The following is a 22,399-nucleotide window of genomic DNA, read 5'->3' as shown; positions in this document are numbered from 1 at the left end:
AAATGATGCTGAAAAAGAAGGAAGTGGGTAGTAAGGCTGTGAAAATATTACTAATTGAGAGGACTGGGTTTCAAGAAAAGTTTTCTTCACCTCTGGACCTGAAGTTAAGTGAACTGGAGAAGTAAAAAACAGCCATAGTACATGTAAAATGTAAATCAATTTGGACTTACCTGACACAGAATTTGAACTCTGTCCCTTCAGCCTCTAGCTTTTATTTATTTTTGTTTAAAATGCTTTGCAGTTACAGAATACAGTTTAATGGTTTTTCTACTTTTACCCTGAGTTTCATCATGTATCATATTATTCCTTAATTTTCCTGATTTGAATAATGTAATTACATATGAAATAAAAAGGCAGGTGGGAAGGTAAGAGGGGAGTGAAGGAGAGAGAGAGAGAGAAATTACAAAGAAAAGAATTTTTCCCCTCAGAATCCTGCAATTTTGAGGTGAGAGGCAACTAACCTATTGCTTTGAATTCATGAGGTTGACATACACTTTTCAGTTCTGGACTTTACAAGAACAAAACATGAAGGTACATCTTATGTCTGAAATTGGTAGCTGGGGATCTGGCACTTTGCAGAACTGCCTTCCCCAAACCCTAATTTTTGTAACCTTTTTTGCTTTCCCTAATTTACTGGTGGCTTGGTGCATACTGTGGAGCTCTGCCTGCTCAAGCAATGAGCCTACATCCACAGCAATCTCCCTGTGGAACCAAAGGCCTCGGACTGGCTGTGCATGTACTTGGCAGGCATCGCTCTGCCCCCATCACTGCCCATCTTTGGGTGATGCCAGGAAGTTCTTCACATATCTGCAGAGATTTGCATTCCATTTAAACAACCACCACTGCTAAAGTAGGTCGAATAGGGAGGTTTTACCTGGCACCGACCAGCCTCTTAACCCAGCTCCTCTGTAATTTCCTGCTACTCATCTTGCCCCCGCAGACTTTCCTCCATTCCTCTCAGCCCTCCCAAGCTCAGGAGCCACTCTCCCTTCTCTGAAGAGCCTCCAGTGCAGCCTGCCTGGCCTTGCCCATCTCTAGCCACAGGCAGGTGTCCCCTGATTTTAGTCCTTTGACCTTGGTGGCCCTTCCACACATCCTATCAGGACAATGTTCCATAAGGTCAGGGCAATGAGCAGCATGGGGCCAAAGCCTCTTGGCTCTGGTAGCAAGCAAGAGAGCTACAAGCTCAGGGAAGGAGCTGCATCTGTTGCTTTAAGGGACCACAAGATTCCAGTTTAATGCATCCCTGTTGGTCTCCATCTGCTTGCACCACTGCAAGGAGAACTGAGCTGGCTTTAAGCAAAGGGAAGCTTTAAACACACACAAACGATGTATTCCTTGTGCCTTTTCCCAGTGCTAAAGGCAGCTGCTGACACAGTGAAAGGAGGATGTTCTGTGTGACCTGCAGTATGGGATGGGGCACATTTATGGGATGGGGCACTTTCATGGGATGGTGGCCCTGGAAACTTTGCTTTGTGGCACTTTACTGTAACCTGAATACTAGAAGAGGTAGACAAGAACTTGGCTGTATCAATCAGCCTCATGGTGCCACAACTGTTGCTCCACAGTGGTATGAGAGGGGCCCGTGGTCCCATGCAATTCAGCCCAACCTGATAGTCAGGTTTTGCTATTGCCAGGTTGGTGTCACTGGAGCTAATGCTCTCAGGAGCTCTGTCAGGGACACTCACGTGCTGCAACATGAAAGTATGTACCAGGAGTAGCACTGTCAACATGGGTCTAAGCAGTGACTTGTGCAATGAATTCTGCTTTTCACATGGGACTATAAATGGTCTCTCAGAAGACCCTGAACTGCTTTGAACAGGGAAGAGGAGTTAAGTCAGTACAGCCCTCAATTCCCCTTCCCCTTTCTCCTAACAGAATAGTCACACTTAGAGCAGCAGGAAAACATTTCTCTTATTTGCAGAAGCAATATACCAGGTGATTCAAAATAATCCAGTATATGAGATGGTATGAGGATGACATAGCTGAGAGCAACAAGCATGTTTGGGGTTATTTTTTTACATGTATTTGCTGCTGGATGAGTAGGTGTCATACCAGGATTTTTGCATCTCCATTTTGACTGTGTGATTTTCTGAAATGGGAAAGCTATGTAAGTGCCTGTGTAAATTATGTAAATATCTTTACAACCAAATGCCTGCAGCTTTAAGGAATGCACAAGTATTGCTATTTGTTTTAAATAAAAACAACGAACCAACCAAACCTTTTTCTAAAATCAGTATACTGGTGCAAATCCTATTCATAGAGACAGTCCTGAGCATGTAGAAGACCACTGAATCTCAAAGATGAGACACTGCAAGTGAATAAACAAGAATGCAAATAATATGGATACAGCATTTCTCACTCTAACAGCCCAGGCTGAATTTAATATATATTCCTAAAAAGACAAGAATTTGGGACGTCTACCACAAGAAACATCAACCTAGCTGAGTCTTGGGAAAAGGAGTTGCCTGAGAATAAGTCAAAACTAATCTTACTGCTAATGATGAGAAGCAGCACGACTGATGCACACTAAGGCCATAAAATGCAAATTTCAGAAACCAATTTGGTAAGGGAAAAATAATTGTAGTGCTAACTGTGCAACAAGGATCTCTTCCACAGCACCTCTGTGCACCAGTGCTCATGAATTTCCTCGTGCATCTTCAGGACCAAAAACTCAGTTGCATGCTAACACCAATGTATCCTTTCATGGTCTTGGAATTCACTACTGTGTCTTACTGCATTTTGTTCCTTCAGAGCTTGATCAGGTCCCCCAGTCTGGAGAAGTCATCTCTGTCAAGGCTCAGTAGTGCCAGCAGACCCACCAAGTCACATCAAGCAATTATTTGTATCTGCTCAAATATTAGAAGAAAAAAAATAAAACCAGTAATACATATGAAGCAAAGAGTGAGCTCTAAATGACCCAAGTTAACTTGTGCTGGGGAAAGATAAAGTGAAGGAAAAGATAACAGTGGAGAAACAGAACAGTAGAATGAGTTACCAATAACTAGGCACTGGGAACTCATGAGTGCACTTGCCAATACAAAGAGGGAAGAAAAAATACTACCATGAACAAAGTCTCCTTAATAAAAGCAAGCTGAGGACAACAATTGCTGGGAACAACTGAGGTACTGTTAAAACCAGTACACAAAAGAAATTAAAACCTTGGCTGGCCTTGGGAAAAAAGTTCCAGCTTACTTTAGGGACATACGAAAAAACTAGCCTAGGTCTTGAGAAAGTGGAGGTCAGAAGACATTGGGAGTCTCATGGCTGTAAATGAAACCCATGTGGCATAGAATCAGGGAAACCTGGCACACAGCTGCACCACTGTGGACAGAAAATGAAAAGTCCCAGTGAAATGCTGGTTTTTCTCCTTTTTTTCAGGGCCAGCTCAGTTTCCAGAGAAGAACTCTAGTCCAGAAAACATAAGCATTCAAAGACAGATTTTCAGGCCCATACAAGGAGAAAGAAGATAGTTCTGTCTATAGGTTTTGGCATAGTACTGCTGTCCCCAACATCTCCCCTTCCTGGGAGACCCCCAAGGAAGGCAAGAACTTGGCCTCAGTTCCTTGGTCAGAGTGCAGTTACCTTTTGCCTGAATTAGTGTTGCTGCTATATATCCTAGCAAAAAGTTAGGGGATTTCTGACTAGGGTGTCAATAAAAGGTGGCTCTGTGGGACCATAAAATCTGCTTTTAACTAAAGAGTCCTCCCTAGAGATAAGCTAAACAGTAGCCTCTAGGTGAGAGGGAAGGAAATTAACTGGGGGCCAGTACAAGGTTTAATGCAAGCTAATGGACTTCCTTTCTGCTCTGTGCAATCTCCATACAGAGTGGAGCTAAAGGGAAGCTGACAGCTGGAAAAGCTTTCTCCTCACTGCCCTGGAACCACAGACCATCCTGCTTACCAGGAGACTTGATAATATTTTCTGTCTCCTCCAAGAGCAGCAGCTAGGAACGTATAATCTGAGGTCTCAAGTGATGTAGGTAATGAGGGGAACTGTGAGAAATCAGATCAGAGAATCAGGGGCAGAAACAAGCAGAGAAGCTAGCACATTTCAAGGAACTTGGCCCTCCTTATTCAAAGGGTTCAAAGATGTTCTCTAGGCACTGTGTCTAGCATCTGATTAGGCATATTTGCTTCTAGAGATACAGGCAGACTACAGTGTGGTGTGGTGTGTGTTTTGTCCAGCCACATTTCCATCCACAGCTTTCTTACAGCAGCTTTAATGGCTGGACTTCCAGACTTCTGGCTGGAATGGTGCTGCACTCACAGCTGTGGCCTTCTCCACACCTTCACCACTTCTCTCCCTGCCTTTTCTAGTTACCATCCATTGCACTCACATTTAGCGGACTAGAGAAAAAACCAAAAAAGAACAGAAGGAGATGGAAAAGAATAGCTCTAAACCAGGTTGTGTTCTTGGACAGATATTTGCAGCCATTCATACTAGCTGAGAGGTCTGCCAAGATGGATCAAGGCCTGTCCTTGTAAGGGCCATTAATCAAAGCTGTAGGAACAACAGGTATCAGGGACCACAGAAACAACAGATGTTTCAACTCCAGACAGAAAAATGAGACTTGGGACACATAGCTTCAACACAGCCTCCATGGAGAAAAACAGATTGCAATAGCATTGCGAGAAGGAACACTGAGGAGCAGCAGGACCAGATCTGGCTCAGGGTGATGCCAGGTGTCAAATTTTATACAAGTTTCTGAGGCAACTTGGAGAAAAACTAAACCATGATGGGGTTTTGGGTGTATTCACAAAGGACTAGGTGGATACTTGTCTCTAAAAGTGGGCATCAGTGTGGTGAGGAGATGATGACCAATTGGATGGGAATCAGAGAAGACCAACAACAGTGATAAAGTGGCTGCAGGGACTGATTAGCCAAAGCAGATAAAAAGAAAGAATGGCAATGGCTAGGAAAAGAAGTGATACTTGGGTGCAAGTACAAACAGCTAAAGAGGAGGAAATTTCTTTAGGCGAGTACAATACACGGTTATAACCAGGACTAATTGGGTGAAACTGGACAAATGAAAATATAGCCCAAATATCTTCCTGACCATGAGACCTGTTGGACTGTAAAAAAGTCTTCAAAAGAAAGAGGTGGAAGCCCCATTACTTGAGGCACTTAAAATGAAAGTGGACAGAGCAATCAAGCATGTGCTGCAAATCCTTTACCAGCAGGGGAACAAAATAGATAACCTAACAGGTCTTTTCCAGGTCTAATTTCTACATTTAATATATGGAACCACAAAAGAAAAAAAAAAAAAAAAACCAACAAAAAACCAAAACAAAACAACCCAACTTGCCATGAGAGCCAAGATAATGACTCAGCTCTTGGGGAAATCCAGTGGTAATCATGCAGGTAGAAAGAGAAAATGCCAGAATGATGAAGCAGAAAGAATAACAGAGGAGAGAGTGGCACTGTAAATGCAATAGGCATCCAATGACTTTACTCCAACAGTTGAACCATGCCAAGGGAAGATGGGTAAATCTGAATCCTTTATTACTGGGTTGGGCCTATATTAGAAAGGGTCATTGTTTGCTAGGCTGAAGGGGAATACTACCTCCCCTCTCTTCCTCATTAGTTTCAGGGACTGGCAAAAACGAAGCTGTAAGAGGCCAGTGCAGGGTTGGTCCTGTTTTGCAAAATGATCTGTGGTAGCCCCCCAAGGGCTGCCTGCTGGGAGACCCTGGCAGTGTCACCTCTCGGCCATTCGGGTGAAGCAGCTCTGCATTTAACACAAGCATGCCACAGTTCAGCAAATGCCATGTAACGTGAGCTCAGACTTGCTTCAAACCACTGTGGTAGGATTACCCCTTGTTTGCTATTTCCAGCAGACCTGAAATATTTAATAGGAGCCTATTCTATCCCCAATGCACAGCATCCTTACAGCAGGCTCCAGAGATGGTTCTGTCTTGCACTGACATTGGGCTGTGCTCTCAGGCACGTTTGAGACTTGCAACCAAGCGGTTGCATCCAAAGAACAGCCAGGACACTGAGAACCCTCTTAAAATCACAAAGAGATGTTTGGACAAAGAGATGGCCGAGTTATTTTTTGCCGTTCCCTCCTCTTTTCACTCCCGTCGCTAGGGCTGGGATTGTACTCGGTCCAGTGGCTCCAGGAGCCGGAGGGTGAAGGGAAACAGCGCAGTATCATGGCAGCTGGAAATAACGCAGGTTGCGGTGCGTCCCCCGTGCGTTGCGGGTGACACAATCGCCCCTCCGCTCCCCAGCCCCGGTGCCGAGCTACGTGCGACCATCTCCGGGCACTAAACACAGGCAGAGCCCCGGTGCCTTCCCTCATCGCCTGGCAGGAGCTGTGCCCCGGTGGGACAGGGACGGGGGACGACTTCCCGTTTCCCCTCTCGGTCCTTTGGCTTTGCTGTCGAAGGCGAAGGCTCTGCGGGGTGCCGGGGATGTGGGGGGGGAAACAGGGGCCGCGGGTACCCCCCCATCCACCCTCGCCCCGGACTTCCCGTGGCCCGCGGTAACCTGAGCCTCATTTCCTGGTCGGGGCTCTTAAAGGGGCAGACACGGCGGCGGAACAAAGGCCATTGTGCTGCCCGGGGGCCGCCGCTCGCCCCGATCCACCCCTTTCCTTCGCCATGTTCGTTCATCCAGCTGTCCGGTGCTGTAGGCCGGTCCCGGCGGTTTCGAAGGCCCGGGGAAGCCCAGTTCCCTTCCTCCCGCGAAGGAAAACGAAGTGAAATAGGACGACGCGAATGCCCCCCCCCCCACGCACACATCCCATACGCTTCGGCCAGCCCACACCCGAGGGCGCCAGCAGCGGCTCGCCACGCTCCCGCCCCGGGGCACCGGCATCACCGCCCCGCCTTCGCCCCTCCCCGCCGGCGGCGGCTGTCGGTACCAGCGCCCGTTTCCAGCCGACGCGGCCCCTTTAAGGGGCGGGGCGGGGTGCCGGGAATCCACGTCAGATTCGGCCCCGAAACTCCGGATCAATGAGCGGCGCGGGGCGGGGCGAGGCGGGGCGCAGTGCCCGGCCAGGCCCGGTCCGTCCCCTGCCGCCTTTCGGTTTCTCTCTTCCAGGAAGGAAAACACCGACGGCCGAGCGGGGCCGCGCCACCCGGCAGCCCCCCGCCCTCTCACCGCCCGCTCCGGAGCCCCCCGCCCCTCCCCCTTTCCGCCCCCCTTCCCGCCTCCCTTCCCCCCCTCACCCCCCCCCACCTCAGCTTTTCACCCCGTGCCGCGCGCGCGCGCTCGCGCCGGCTCGCAGGCGGACGGGCAGGGGCAGAGCGCGCGCAGCCTCGCACACACACGCACGCACGCGCAGCTCCAGGCGCGCGCGGGAGGAAAAGGTGGTGGTGGGTGTGCGCGCGCGCCCCAGAAGCAGCGGCGGCGCTGAGGAGGGGGAATCCGGCGGCGGCGGGGAGAGGGGGGTGTTGTGTGTGGTGTGTTGTGTGTGGGAGAGAGGAGGAGGAGGAGGAGGAGGAGAAAGGAGGAGGAAGAGGGGACGCCTCCCCCGGACAGCTCCGCGGGCCGCGCCCGCCGCCGGGTGATGGTGGCTGGCAGTAACTTCCCCTTGAGGGGACGGGGCCGGGTAGGGCCGCGCCGCACCGCACCGTACCCGCGCCGGGAGAGAAAGCGGAAAGTGGGGAAAGCCCGAGAACTTCCCGTCGTCTGCCCGCCCGCGCCCGCCCCGCCGGGCTTCGCCGCTTCCCTCCTGAGAGGATGTCTGAGACTCCTGCTCAGTGTTGCATCAAGGTAAAGCCCCGTGTCCCTCTGTCCGTTCCTTCCGTCTGTCCGTCCCCTGTCAGCGCGGGGACGCGTCCGCCGGAGCCTCAGGGCGGTGGGCGCCGTGTTTTTGCCCAGGCTCATTTGGGTGAAAATAACTGTTTTCTGCCCCTCTTTTCTTTTCTTTCTCCTTCCCCTTTCTTCCTCCCTTCCCCCACCACTCGTGAAGGGCGGTCGCGGCGGGTGGCGGTGAGGGGGAAGGTTGGGGTCTCCTCGCAGTTGCGGGGCGCGCAGCCCTCGGCCGTGGCAGGCGGGGGGGAGGCGGGAGGCGGGACACAGGGACGCGGTTTCCCGTCGCCTGTCAGCGCCGTACGCCCGCCCCGGGGGGACAACGCACAGCGGAGGCCGCCGCTGCCCGCCGGGATTTCGCGGCGTTAGCTCCTCACGGCAGGCAGCTGGCCGCACCGCTGGGCGCTCCAAACGGAGCCCCGGAGCCCGGCCCGGCCTCCGCAGGGCTCGCTGCCCGCCGTCCCCCGCCGGCAACTTCGCAGAAAGTTTCCTGCCGACAGGGAGATGCAGCCGCTGCATCTCAAACCAACAGCGGGTTGTGGGGCTTTCTCCTATTTTTTTTCCTTTTTTTTTCCCCCCGCTATCCTCATTATTAGTATTATTTATTTTTAGCCACTGCATTTTCTGGCATCGCTTGGCTGTCAGCAGGTAGGGGAGCGAGGGCTGCGCAGCGCGGCCCCGGTCTTCTAGGGCCTGGGGGATGCTTTTCCCCCTGGCTTGGCCTGTTGAAGGAGGGTTTGTCCCATGAAGTTACTCTTTTGAAGTGGAGGGCGGTATAAAGCTGAGACAATGGGAAACAAATTGAATTTCCTTTCTTGTTCCGACCTTTTCTCTGTAGCAGCCTGCTAGAAATAGTGCTTTCCCTCTTCCCTTCCCTCACACCTCGGTTTTGTTTCAATTACGCATTTTCTTCAGGAGTGGCTTTGCCGTGTTGCCTGCCTAGAATCTCTTCTGCTCGCAACTAACTCTGTCTGAGTAAGAGTGGCTTAGCGGTTGTCTCTCCCTGCCTGGAAGGAAAAGGTGACTTCCAGACTCTCTCTGAGGGCGAGGAGCCCATAACAAACAATTGTTGAGCTTAAAAGCTTGGCACTTTTTTGTTTGCTTGTTCCGTGCAGGAGCATGTGTGTGTATGTTTACAGTGGGAGTCTTGTGTTCTGTATGATGTGAGCAGAATTTAAAAACTTCGAGGTGTATTTTCTCTTGCCGAGTTAAATGCGCTCGGGTCTGTGTCCCATGAAGTCTCGTGGCCCGGAGACTCCAGTGCATAGCACAGAGTGACAAAATGGGTAATAGGGTATTGTATGTGGGTTTGAGTATGACAAAATGCTAATGTGGACCAAACCTGTACAATTAATTAAGCAGCTCCCTATATATATTTATGAATTGAAATATAACTACTGTTTTTTCTTGTAAACCCTGTGGAAAGGTAGGATGTGTTCTCTAGAGAGAAGAACACAAGTGAGTGTCACCAAAAAACACAGTGTCATATGGGTTATGTTTCCTCTTTTTCAGCATGTGTCATTTTGAAAATTTGAGTCTTACTTCAGCTCTTAACAGAAGTCAGCAACAAAACTGCTCTTGATTTCAGGAACAGTAAAACTGGTCCTTCCCTAGCCTCACTGAGGTGTGTTAGAGTCATATTGCAAGAGGTCTGCTACATACCAGGAGAGATTTAAAAAAACCACTTTTTTTTTTTAAGTAGCTTTCTAGACACAATGTTATGAACTTATTTTTATCCTTTAATGTGCAGTTGGTTTACATGCTGACTCTTGCAGTTATCTTTGTTGGAAGACAGGAACTACTGTTGTTGGCTTCTCTGTTGGTGATTCTTTTAATGGTTTCAAATACAGAATACATCTTTTCAGACAGAAGTGTGAATTTCAATCGATAGCATTTCTTCTTCACCGGCCAAACCATTCTAGTAACTTTCTCTTCAGTTTTTCCGCTTGGACACTTCTTTCAACCAGGCTGAGTTAGAGGTGGTTGCCATCAGCAGCTGGATTTAAGAGAGGTTGTTTAAGTGATAGTGTGATTGTACAACTAGGATAGATTATTTCTTCACTGTGCCAGTCCAGCTCACAGCACAAAGTGAAAGGTTGAGGCAGAGGAGCAAGCTCCGCACCATAATCCAACTTTGCTGCTAAGCTGCTGTGTTCTGAAAAGTAGTCAGGTACTGTGCTGGAAAGGGTGTTTGCAGAGTTTCATTAGGAGCCTGGGAAGTGGAAGCAGTGGTGCTGGTGGATGTATTTCATTTTTTTTTTTTTTTTTTTCGTTCTTCCTCCAACACGGGGCAAGGGCATGTGCAGTAAATGTCATAGCACCTGGGGTGATGAACCATGGAAAGCTTCAGTGGAGGGAGTGAAGGCTTTGTTTATGCTCAGGCTACTCAGTGCACAGTCTTCCTGTCTCACCTTATTAGAGAAGCTCTCTCACAGGAAAAGTTTGTGGGGGTGAAGTTTTGGTATGTGTCTAAATAATGGCAGTCAGTATAAACTTGCAGTAGTATCTTGGCTCATGTCAAGTACTTATCACTATGTATGTGTGATTGTATATTGATATGTGTTTGCTCTGTGGGAAGTAGGTGTGCTTACTTGCATTAACTCTTCCTCCAGGAGAGGAGAAATACAATGCCGATATCCCAATCTTGCCAGCACTTGGGTGTGTGCTTGCCTGGCTGAATGGCAGGCAGACCTGGTAACTGCAACTGTGCTCTTGTGGCAAGGAAGTTAAGTGTTTGTGTGGAGTCTAAAGCTGCAGAGAGAAGTCATCACTGGGATTTGGAAAATAAGTGCTTAAGGGTCAGGGATGAGCGTGAAGTTTCAGCTCCCAGTGTTCACTACAGCTTAATGCATCCACGTACTCTCTCCATGAACCCATAGGCTCTGGGCTTGTGGCAGACTCCAGGCTGAGAGGGCCTGAGGGCTTTGAGTCTGAGGTGGGTTGGGAAGGGACCTCTGGTGTGGTTGTTGTATTCAGATAGTTTTTTCATCCCAGCTGTCATTGTCTATGTTTGTAGTAAACCTGTTCGTCTGATCAGGAGCCATAGTAGTTAGGTGATTATATTATTGCAAGTACTGCCGTGACGTTGGCACTCGTTACAGTATTGGCAAGTGATCCTTACAGCCTCACCTCTTCTTGCCCAGATGGGAGAACTGAGGCACAGGGAGACTGTAAACATCTTGGCAAGGTTTACACAAGAGCAAAGGCGCAAAAAGAGACCGGACTAGAAGTTTAGACACAGTTGATGATTTCTGTGATTAATTAAGGTCTATGTGGTTATGAGTTGTGTTTGAAACCATACGTGGAGGTTTCTGATTGAGAAGATACTCTTGTATGGATCCCTGAAATTATGACACCTTGAAAATATCACTGTGGTGTCATATGGAGACTCAAAATTCAGCAGGCAAATAGAAGCCTCCCAAAGGGCACAGTTTAATTTGTTTCTTTTCTTTTTTATAAATCTGGCACTTGCTTATTCTAATTTACCATGCGACCACACAAACAACTGTGGCCGAGTGTGGACCTGTGGGGGATCTAAAACTGGGAATATGGGTGGTGGAGGAGCCAGCTGCCTCAAATTTGGCAGACCAGGGCTTTTTAGTCCATGCTGCCTTGTGTGTGCTTGTCTGAGGCTTAAGTTGAGAAGAGTTTTGTGTGAGCCTTCCTGCCATTTGAGTTTCACAGCTGACTCCAGTGGAGACTTGATGCTGCCGTACACTGTTGGATGTGAGTGCTTTCTCTTGCAGTGAGATGTATGTAGTGGCCCTTGTGACTGCATGGCATCACAGGAGTCAGCACAGAACCCTGTAGCTTGAGGACTTTTCTCAGTGGTGCTCATTTCAGATTCGAGGGTATACTTTGCAATCATTAAAAAGAAAAAAAAAAAGATAGACTCGTGGTGTAAGTCGAAGGGCAAAGAATCAGCATAGTGTTTGAGCTTTCTGTCTTAACTGGCTTCCCCAGATTTACTTAATATTTAAGTAGTGCTTTTATGGCTCCTGATACTTCACTGATGCTGTTTTTGCAAAGAGCTCTCTTACACTGAAGGGTTCCCATGCTGAGGGACTGTTCAGCACCATGCAACCAGAATGCTGTTATCTGAAGCTGATGTCTGTTAGTGCAGAGTGTATTCCTTTATGTTTATTAGTGAACTTGTGTACTAGGAGGAGGATCCTTCTTCTGTTACTGTCAATGACAAAACTCTCAAGGTTTGTAAGTGTAGGATTGAATGGGAGAAGATCAGCATTTAGAAGTACATAACTACTTAGCACCTGATTAATCACTTAGCTCCCTGGTAGCAGCTAAATTTAATCCCTCTTAAGCAAAAATTTGCTAACACTGTCCCAATTAAACACTGGTCATTACTATTCACTGTGTCATTACAGGTGAAGTCAGTTTCCTGGGAGGCAACCCATTAAAACAGCAACCCCAATCTGAAATGCCCCAATTAAACAGAGGATACTTTAATGATAATTTACATGCGTATTGCACCTTGCATCTCAAAGTACCTTTTGGAGGGAGGTGGCTAAGCAGTGCTCTGCTGATAGAAATTATGATAAGCAGGAGATGAAGTCTTCTACAGTTACTCAGAAGTCAGGTTTCTACCTTTTAGAAAAGTTATCTGCATCCTTGAATGCTTGCCTTCTGAAGTCTTCTGACAAAAGCTTTCCTAATAACCTGTTTATTGTAAAGGGAAACCTGTGTTTTTGGCAAAAAACCCCAAACAACCCGGTGCTTAGGTGTGGTTCTGACCTACAATCAAAAAATTGGCTGATCTGGGTTTTTTTTGTATGTATACATTTTGGAGTATTTGTGGTTCAGTGCCTTCAGATGGGCATCCCCAGAGCAACAGCAATTCAAAAGCAAGTGCTTCTGAAAATGCTCACTTTGGACTTTGCTTACCTTATCTGTGAAGCAGGCATAAAATAATAATGAATTTACCTCTGCAGCGCAGTAGCAAGGTTTAGTATTTGTAATGCAGCATGGAAATAAATTGTGTTTATTACAGAAATCGGTGACAGAGTGGCCTGATTTGTTACTGACTTTTTAATTCACATTGTGTTGGGGAGGAGGGAAAGTGTGGTGGTTGTTTGGCTGTAGGAACCTCATACCTCTGCTGAACAGTCAACAGAAGATATTATGGCTTCATAATATCAGAAGATATTATGGTTCCAGTGGCTGGATCAGGAGGGTGGTGTGTCTGTACCTACAGCCTGCACTGAACTTGGCTTTGGGAGAATTATGTTGTGGTGGTGGTGTAGCTGTTGTGCCGCAATCCTGCTCCTGGCCCAGGGAGGAGCACCAAAGAGGGATGTTAGCCAGATGTGGCTGCTAGAGGAATCCCCACCACCTTCCCCTGACCTCTGTCCTTCCTAGGCCTCCCTGGAGCCAGATGCAGAGCAGGTTGTGCACTCGGTTGTACCAGGTGTTACTTTTTCCTGGGGACAGGACAACATCACTCTCTCTTAGATCAGATACACCTTCAGGAGGTCTCCCTAGCAAAGGCAGCAGCTGGTAAGGCAGCTGCAAACACTGTCACAACAATTGATCTTTAAACCTATGCATCTTGTGCCTCCTGAGGGAGAGAGGAAACCCAGGACAGCCCGTGGGTAGGATGTTCCTCTAGGCAGTCGTGAAGAAGCCAAACCAAGCCCAGGTGTGTACTCAGGTCCAGCCTGAGCAAAGAGACCACACAGGCCACCAAACCCCTGTGCCTTTAGCAGAAGAGGTGTGGTAATTGATTCCTGTTATTATAGGTTATTTTTTTTACAACTATGACCTAAGCCAAATTTAGACCATATTGGTTCTGGTGGTGCTGGGTTGTCTTTTGGTAGTGTATCGTTGGAGCACGGAGAACAGCTATTCTCTTTATCTGCTTCTTTAGTAATGTATGGAACTCAAGGTTAGATTATATTTTTTGTTCCAAAAATGCCACTGCTGACAGGAAAATAAATGTAAAAAAACTCCAGCTGAAGTTGAACTTATTTGTGCAATGTTTGGAGTAGTGCTAAATTAAGGATTTTTAAAGGACTTAAGCTTTTCACTGAGAGATGGTATTGCTTATCTTCTGTAATGCTACTGAGCTCCAAAGTGAACTGAGTATAGCAATTAAGGAAAGCTATAAATGATTCTTCATCTAAATGATTTTCTGAAGGTTATTCCTTGTTAAGCCATATGTAGTTTCTTTGCTCCATTGTTATACACTTCGCAAAAACTGTGATGGTTAAAACAGCCTGGAAAGAAAATGGGTATGAAAGGGAGAGAAATTCTCCCTGCTGTGTTTATGTTTGCACACAGAAATAAATAGCATTGTAAAGAATTTTAAAGATGTGTATAATGCCAAGAGTAGTATTGGGTGTGACTGCAAGAATTAAGTGTTAGTACAGCTTCACAAAAATATTTTGAGTGTGACAACTGGGCTTTGCATGTTAAACTGTTAACAGCTGGGTAATATTAAATCCAGAGTGTGGGTTTTTAATTTAAAAATTAAATTAAATATGGTTATAAATAAGGAACTAGGAGTGACTTCTTGGTGGTGCATTCTTTTTGCTGTTCATTTGCTTTTTTCTTTTTTTTTGGGGGGGGAAGGGAAGGTTGTCAGTCTTGGTTGCTGTTTTTTTAGTTTTTTTCTACCTAGCTGAAGTAGGGACTGATCAATCTGGTAAATAACTTTGAAAAGTCTTAAGACTTTAATCTGGAGGAAACAAACTGGCACCCAGTGAGGAGTATCCTTTTAAACTGATGGAATGCAGCAGAGAGCGAGATTCTGTATATAGTTTGTGTTTCAACAGAGCATGGCTCAAGTGGTTTTTCCATTATGTATTCAGTGGGATCCTCCAAAACATCTATTAACAGAAACTAAGAATTTATTTTTTTTAAAGTGGTATGGGGTTCTGTGGAAATCCAGGAGCTTGGAGTTCTACCAGATAAATGAAATGTTTAACAGAAGTGCCAGAGATAGTAGTAGTAGAATTCAGAGAGAGACAAGTTGGTAGGGCCACAACAAGGCATTCAGTGTCTGCAAACCACATTTTCCTTTTATCTTGCTCTTTTTTTTTTCCTAAAAAGGATTTAATATAAAAGGGTTTTCTGTCATTGGAGGAGCACTGTGAACCTCTGCTGATGTCATTGGAAGTCAAATGGAATAAACTCGGCATTACAGCAATACTGGTGAGCTCCTTCCCACTTTCTAGGAACTCATCTGAAGTCTTCTGTTGGGATTCCATCCTGTGACAGACATAATCCTCCATTGCTTTGGTGGATTAGAACTGGAGGTTGTTGTTTCACCATGATTCCTCTTGAACAGCAAGTTCTCATCTTCTTACTTGCCCTGTGCTTTAAAACTCAGGCAAAGCCAAGCCTTCTCAGACCTGCCCAGGAGCTGAGTTAGAGCTGGGTGGAGTGTGAGGAACCAGAGGCTCTGGGGTGAGGGTGTTGGTCCCTCTCATCACTGGTGGCTACTGGAAAAAACTTTCCCTGACATGTGGGTCCTCCCTGCCACATCCATGAGAAGCTGCATGGGTATTTTCAGTGGGCACCACTGGACAAGACTGGCTGCAGTGTGGGACCTGTGGGGCAATGGCAGGGGTAGTGTTGATGGGCTGTTGTCAGCTCTGTCACTGCCTTTATACTGTAGTAGGTCTGGTCCCAGCAGTCTCGCCCCAGTTGCCTCCAGTTTAGAGCAGTATTATGCTGGGTCAGACAGCCTGGTGCAGGCACATGTAGGTGCCAGGTGCCTGACTGTGGCTGTGCTATGGCTGTGGAGGGGTGGACCCACCATCTCCCTGGTAGAGAGGACATGAAAGGCTGGACTGTTTTCTGAGAGGGGTGAGGATGCATTAGTTCTTGCTAAGTTCTGGGGTGGCAGGAATGGCACCAGCTTGCAGGAACGGGAGTGCTGGTGGGTGTAAAAGATACTTCTCAGTTGGCAGTCTGAGTGGTTATGTCTCTGTCAAATGGCTTGAGCAAATGGGCTCTCTGGAAGAGAATTCTGGGAAGACTGAGAGGCTTCCAGGGGAAGAAGGTTATGGGCTGTAAAATATTTCGTGGCATGTGGCCTGAGATATATATCACACATTGCCCAGTAAATACTGGGCTCAAACACACTGGAAACAGCAGGTGTGAGGTAGCTTGCTAAGACACTACCGAGTCACCAGAGCCATCCGTGGCTAACTGCACTGACTTTTATTACCTTCCAACTGGGACAAATTGCAATTTCTGTTAAACCTCAGAGTAAGAAGAGTGAATGAGTAGTGTTAGCACAGGCAGCTGAACCATGCTGATGGGCAGTGGCTGAGTTTTGTATGCAGTATTTTTTTTTTCCTCTTGGAAGTTTTGAGTGGGGCTCTGTCAGTGCTCTTCTGCTTAAGAGAAACAGTGAGGTCTCCTAGAGCTGTTCAGTCCTTTTTGCTGATAGACCTCCCAGCACTGGTCTGGGCAGCTGGGGTTGTATTTCTGCAAAGAGTTTCGTTGGTGAATGAAAGAGAAAACCGAGCTCAGTTCTCAGTTTGGGGTCAAGAAGGCAAATAAAACTGTAGTGGAAAAGGAGCAGGGAGTAAAACAGATATTATCTGTGTGTTTTCCTGACTGCTAGGACGGTTTGTAGTAGCACTGAAAAAGATACAGAAACGAGCAGTGAAGTTGTCTGGGGAAAATTCCATAGGAAGAGAAGCTACATGGCCTAGGCTCTTTGACTTGGGAAGGAGACTGTTGAGGGGGGAGGTATAATAGAAATCTACAAAAATCACACAGCAGCGTAGTATGGGGAACTGTTATTTCTTGTAGTACAAAACTAGAGCAAGCAATGAAATTACCAAACAGCAAGATTAAAACAAGTACTTCTTCCATCTGTGTTAGATCATGGAGCTCATTGCTGCAGGATGCTCTGGAGGTTAAAAGTACAAATGAATTTTAAAAAAGAGGATAGAGAAATACAGGGCAAATATTAAGCTTAACAGCCTCTATGAGGGGAAGAAACCTGTAATTACACAAGGGGAGAGACTGCATTGTCTGTCTGTTACGCCTCTCCTGAAACAAAGATTTCTTGTCTTTTGCGGACAAGATCCTGAGCAAGATAGACTTGCTCTGATGAATAGGCATTGGGATGCTTCAGTGTAAAATTCTGTACCCTGTAAGGCTAGTCTCACGTGCTTATTAATCTCCTCTGTATTGTTTCCTAAGTTTCAGGCCCAGCAGTAGTGATTTCAAGAACACTACTTAATTGTAAAGTAAGAAGAGAGCTAAGGAAGAATTTGTGTCTGTGACTCAGAGGTTTGTGAAGTCTGGATTGCTAGGAGTAGCAAGAGGTTGGCTTTGTTGCCTTAATTACCCAGTTTCAAATGGAAGAGGAGTTACAGGTCAGCAGTTGAAAAAGGGAAGTTTTCTGGTTATGAGGAAGACACATTGTTTGCTTCTAGGAGCCAAATGTGGATTGACCTGTGCTTTTCCAAAGGTCTCCCAGTTCCCATTCTCACCCCCGTGAAATGTGTTCCTGAAGCATTAACTCTTTTTTCACCTATGGGACAAATGGTGACTCAACCAGAGCTTGCAGCCATGGGCATAAGAGTTGCTGCTTTCACTGGCTAGCCAAATGTTGCAAGAGGTCACTGAACTGTCATCTCGCTTGCTAAGAAATCCTGTCATTTGTACACACCTTGCATCCCACATTGATTGTGATGGCTCTTTTTTAAAAATTTTTTTTAATGGCAAACAGAAGGGTGACTATGAAAAATCAGTTCTGGTATTGTTTTATGTGTATACTTTTCCAGTTATTTTTCCTAAATAGAGGGTGATTCACAGTGTTGGATAGCTATTAAAACATATTGATGTACTGCTAAATGTGGCCTTTAGCTTAAATTTAGTTCTCCTTTCTGCTAATCTACACAATATCCACCAGTATTTATTTAGGTAACTGGATAGCCTCATGCAGATTGCTAGCAATTTGGAAAATAACAAATAATTTTATTTGCTGGATGATTAATTTTTGTTTTATTTTAATTTTACATGCTGTTTATGATAGACTACATTTGGCTTTGCAGTGAAATGTAGTTACAAATGCAGTGTCCCCCATCAAAACCCTAAGCATTAAAAGTAGTTTAAAAAAAAAAAAGAAAAAAACCCCAAGCTTTTGTGATTGTACATGAAAAGGAAATGTCTGGTACATTTTGAAGTAATAAATAACAAGAATAGCAAGTTTTTTTACTAAGCAAATGAAATGTGTTTTGTTTTTTTTTTTTAATTGCACTGATTGTTTCTTGTTGTGCTGAGATTTTTCTCCGTTGCCTCTCATTTTCATTTGTTGATCAGAGGAAGAAAACAAACTTCCTGTTTCTGCAGGTCCAAAGCATTTTTCAACTTCAGGTAAACTTTTAATTGGAATTAACTGATTTACTAAACTGAACGAAGAAAATACTTTCTGAATTGCTGCCAAAAGCTGGCTTGGCTCTTTGGCAAGCTGAGACACTAGGTGGAGAGCAGTTGGTACCACTTGTTCAAATATGGTGGGACTGTCTTTTAGGCTTTGGGACCAAGTTTTGTTTTTGAGATTTACTTTTAAAATTACTTTCTGCTATTATAGATATGACTGGATGTCACTACACTTTAGTTTCACATTTCTAATTCTTTTTAAATGAAAAAAAGCAAACAAAATTGAAATTTTAAAAGAAGTGGCTTAGAAAAATTATACATGTTTAGACACAATGCTTTGGCAGATATTAAATACAGTGCTAGCCAGAACTTCTTTCTGTCCTCTGCATGTTACCTTCTATACTGAGTTTTCATTTAATGTTTTAGTATTGAGACCCATCCCCTCTTTAGCTGGAGAGGTCTGAAGCAGTGGACAGTCAGGTAGTGCAAAGCATGTTGCTCCATATTAGCACGAAGGTTTGGTTTTGCAAAGAAGAGGAGAGGCCATTGTAGATACAGAACAATTCTCCTGGTTCCAGATGAAACCAAAACCCTAATAGTATTAGTGCTGCTGGAAAGAAAAGGCTCTGACAGAAACAGGTTTCAACTTGCATCCTCTAGTAGAAGTGTCTGTGCTTTCTAAGATACCCAAAGGTCTCAAGGTTTTAATATGTTTGCCACAGCCAGTTCCCTGTGAGGTGGGTAACTGGGATTGCCCTGCTTCACAGATGAGGAGTAGAGTGGCTTCTTGTAGTCTCTTGGTACCTATAGCTGCAACAAAATAATGCTATGCTTTTAAGTGGCTGCTCCTTGGGCCCTTTGCCAGCTGCCTACCTGGGACTCCCTCTCACTGTTTGCTTGGCAGGTGATGCTGTGCTTAGACTGGCTTGTCCCATCACTCAGTGTTTGCCCTTCCTGCTTGCTGGAATGAGAACCTCATGGACCTACTGCATGCCCCTAGGAGGTGAAGAGTTACATCACCATAACTTCAGCTAGTGCAGTTAAAAGGTGAACTTAAATACTGATGGAAGAGAGGGCTGGGTTCCTTCAGTCTGGACTGGAGTTTCCCAGTTCCCTGTCCATTTTACATCTGTGGTCCACAGAGCACTCTGTCACATGCAGAACTCTCACTCAGCTGTGTGGACCTTGGCCTCCTCTTTGTTGAAAAAGAGGGGAAAAGTTCTGTCACTTTCTCCACCTCAATTAAAAAATAAACACAGGTAGGCTTGTGTTGTCAGCATGTGGTTGACATAGTGGTGAATAAAGCTTGAAAGCCATGGATCAAAGACATCGAGGTAGTTCTCAATGATTTGTGTGCAAAGGCTGCTGAGCAGCTGGCCTGGAGTAGGACTTGGTTTTAGAACATGGTTAACTTTAAGTATTACAGTGAGAACATGCATATTTAAATTTTCCTCTTCTAATGAGGAAAAAGCCTCAACAAACCTCAAAATTAATTAAGGGAATTAATCAGTAAGAGGTGGTTAGAATGGTAACTTTTGGAAATGGAGGAAGTTCCATTTTTGGATTGCTTTCCATGTAACACCTATGAAACTGAGCCAGTATGAACAGTTTTGACTGGCTAGCAAAAGTTTTCTTGCTCACTGTTCAAATTACTCACTGGCAAACATGAATGCCTTGGTTTGGTGTCCACAATTCTGGAAATAAAATAATTACATATGCTTCAAAGCAGAATTTGTTTGTTTGTTTTTTTTTTTTAAATTTTAACTGTGGGTCTTCTGAGAAAACTTTTTATTAGTCTTGCAAGACTTACTGACCTTAAAAAAATTTTGAGTCCACTTCAGGCTTTGAGCTTCTGTCTTGATTTCTACCAGAGCTCTCAGATTATGCTGCTCTCAGCTCATCCACATTAACAGCCAGGTACCAAGAGGTTTAAAGATGTTTGACGTGGCTGTGAGATGTAAGCTTTGATGTAGGGTGGCTCTCCATGCCTATGCAGATAGGGAGCTGTTTGAACCAAACAGAGAGCTAGTATCTAGATTTCTATACACCTACTCTCAGCTGTGGGACTGGAGGTTGGTGGAGGAAAGAAAACAGGAGCCAGGGAAGTAGGGTGGGATTGAGAGTGAAGGAACTACAAGTGAGAGGAGGGAGGAGTTTGCCATGGCAGCAACTGCAGGCAGCTGCTGTCATGGAAGACTCCTGTGGAAATCATAAAAATTTGCTCTAGAAGGTCATGAGAGGCAGAGGCAGGGAAAAGCTGAGTTTGGAAGTGTTAGTTCTCATCATATGGAAACAGGAAGGATCAGAGGAAAGCCTCTAGCAGTTACAAGTGGGGCAAGCAGTTACAAGTTACTTACAAGTAAGTTTCACAAAACTTACTCTGAGGTTACAAACTTACTGCTAGGAGTTGTAATGTAGGGCCAAACAGGCAGTTGCCTTCAAACCTTGGTTCATAGTAGATCGATCTGTTCAGGACCATTAATTGCAAAGATACAGCTGTGGTCAGTCCTTGGGTCAGAAAGCCCCTTCCTAGCCTGAGGACTGCTGGGAGACTGGAAGGGAGTGTTTATTCCTCGTGATCTTTCTCTGAGCATTTCCTGCTGGGCATTGCAGGGGATGCAGTGTTAGCTTAGGCAGACTTTAGAGCTGACCAGAAAAACTGTGTTTTCACATTTTGATTCAGGGCTTTCATTCTGTGGTTCTGGACTCTACGAATGCCTCTGACTGGTGGAAAAAAAACAGTTGAGAAAACCTCTCATGTGAATCACAGAATCAGACCTTCTCCTGTATTTCTTCCTCTTTTGCTGTTACCTCAGCAGTGGTAATCTGACCATCTGAAACTGATGAGGTGAGTTTTCTTCAGATTATGGACTTCTCAGTGAATTTTTTTCAGGAAAATTCTTGGGGATTTTCCTGTCCTTGAGTCTTCTCTTCTTCGGTCATGCCATTTGTTGGCACAATGTGCCCTGACCTATTTTATTGCTCTAGGTTTTTCCCAAGATTTGGCTGACAGAGGGTGGAAAAAATATTTATATTCTTAGATAATTCAGATGCAATGTGTTGTGTCAGCTGCACCTCTTCTGATGGCTGATAAGAGACAAGTGATCACAGTTCTTTGCACGAGGATGCATTTTGTTTGGATGGCACAAACACACAGCCTCATGACTGTGTGGCTGATGAATAGGTTTTATACAATATAAGAGCAATTCCAGTGTTTCCATTAATTTATTCCATCAGCCTGCCTGGAGCCTACTTTGGAGTGGCTATCTTGATTTGATAGTCCAATCTCTTTGGACTCTTCAAGTTCCTAATAGCTGAGAAAATTGAGGAAGAATTATTGTTTACTGAGTGCCTGGACTTCATTTTACTATACATAATGATTAAGAAATCAGTAAGCTGGCAGACAGGACTTGCTTGTGGGACTCTGTGTACACCAAATGCTTTCTTTCAGTGCAAGCTGAGCTGTTTCTCAAACCATGCTTGTCCTGTGCTAATGCAGTTAGTGAACTTTCTACTGAACTAGAAAAGCAAGCTGGCTACAAGAAAAAAAAACAAGCAACCCCCCTGAAAATGCTTTGCCAATCCCCACATCTAGAATCATGTCCTGCAGCAGATACCACAGCAGCTTGCTCTCACATGGTGTGTATTTGCCTGTCTTTAGGCTGAACTTAGTTGTGATGTCTGTGCTGCACAATCTGCTCACCTTTAACTGTCTCCTGAGCTCCTGACCACCAGCTTGGACTGTCCTTCTGGGGGCAGGCTCTTCCTTTGCTGTTTCCAAGGGCTGGCTATACAGCCTGAATGTCTGGAGATACTATACCTGCTACCAACACGTTAAAACAAATTCAGAAATTACCAAAAGGTGCTGATAGCTTGAAGAAATTATATTTTCCCAGTGTTAAACACAAATAAGTTAATTTTAACATTCTGTATAAAAATGAGTTAAAGAATGTCAGTGTGGCACATGCAGAATCTTGATGCACCCTGTCCTTAACTCAGTGTTAAACTATAACAATAGCAAGATCCTAGGACCAAGGGCTACATCATTTGCCCTGGTTTTGTAGATAATCTTTATCTTACTGATAACCTGGCTGTTCACATTCAACTGTTTAAATCCTGAATTTCACTCTCAGGCTTTGGGTATAAATATGGTTCCTGGTGCTGCAGGACTGGGTGCTGGTGTGTCATCTGTGGACAGATGAAGAGTTAGCGATGTAATCTTGAATGCAGCCCTCATTTTAAGCTGATTGAAGCAGGGTGAAATTTTCTC

At 45.4% G+C, this 22,399-nt stretch overlaps 1 protein-coding gene across 2 annotated transcripts in view; it reads left to right on the top strand.

The window, feature by feature from the left end:
* Positions 1–7,420: 7,420 nt before the first annotated feature.
* Positions 7,421–22,399, top strand: part of ETV6 (ETS variant transcription factor 6) — a 134,334-nt gene continuing 119,355 nt past the window's right edge. The window contains exon 1 of one of the 2 annotated variants that reach the window (XM_030467992.1): positions 7,421–7,725. Coding sequence is in view for 1 of the 2 variants with exons in the window: in XM_030467980.1 (XP_030323840.1) it covers positions 7,693–7,725 (33 nt within the window). In the remaining variant the exon portion in view is untranslated. The remainder of the gene's footprint in view (positions 7,726–22,399) is intronic. The other variant, XM_030467980.1, reaches the window with a different exon arrangement.

The sequence above is a fragment of the Calypte anna genome, chromosome 1 (assembly GCF_003957555.1).
Source record: "Calypte anna isolate BGI_N300 chromosome 1, bCalAnn1_v1.p, whole genome shotgun sequence".
Lineage (NCBI taxonomy): Eukaryota > Metazoa > Chordata > Aves > Apodiformes > Trochilidae > Calypte > Calypte anna.
The sequence above is the reverse complement of the archived record's forward strand: the minus strand, read 5'-3'. Positions and strand labels throughout refer to the sequence as shown.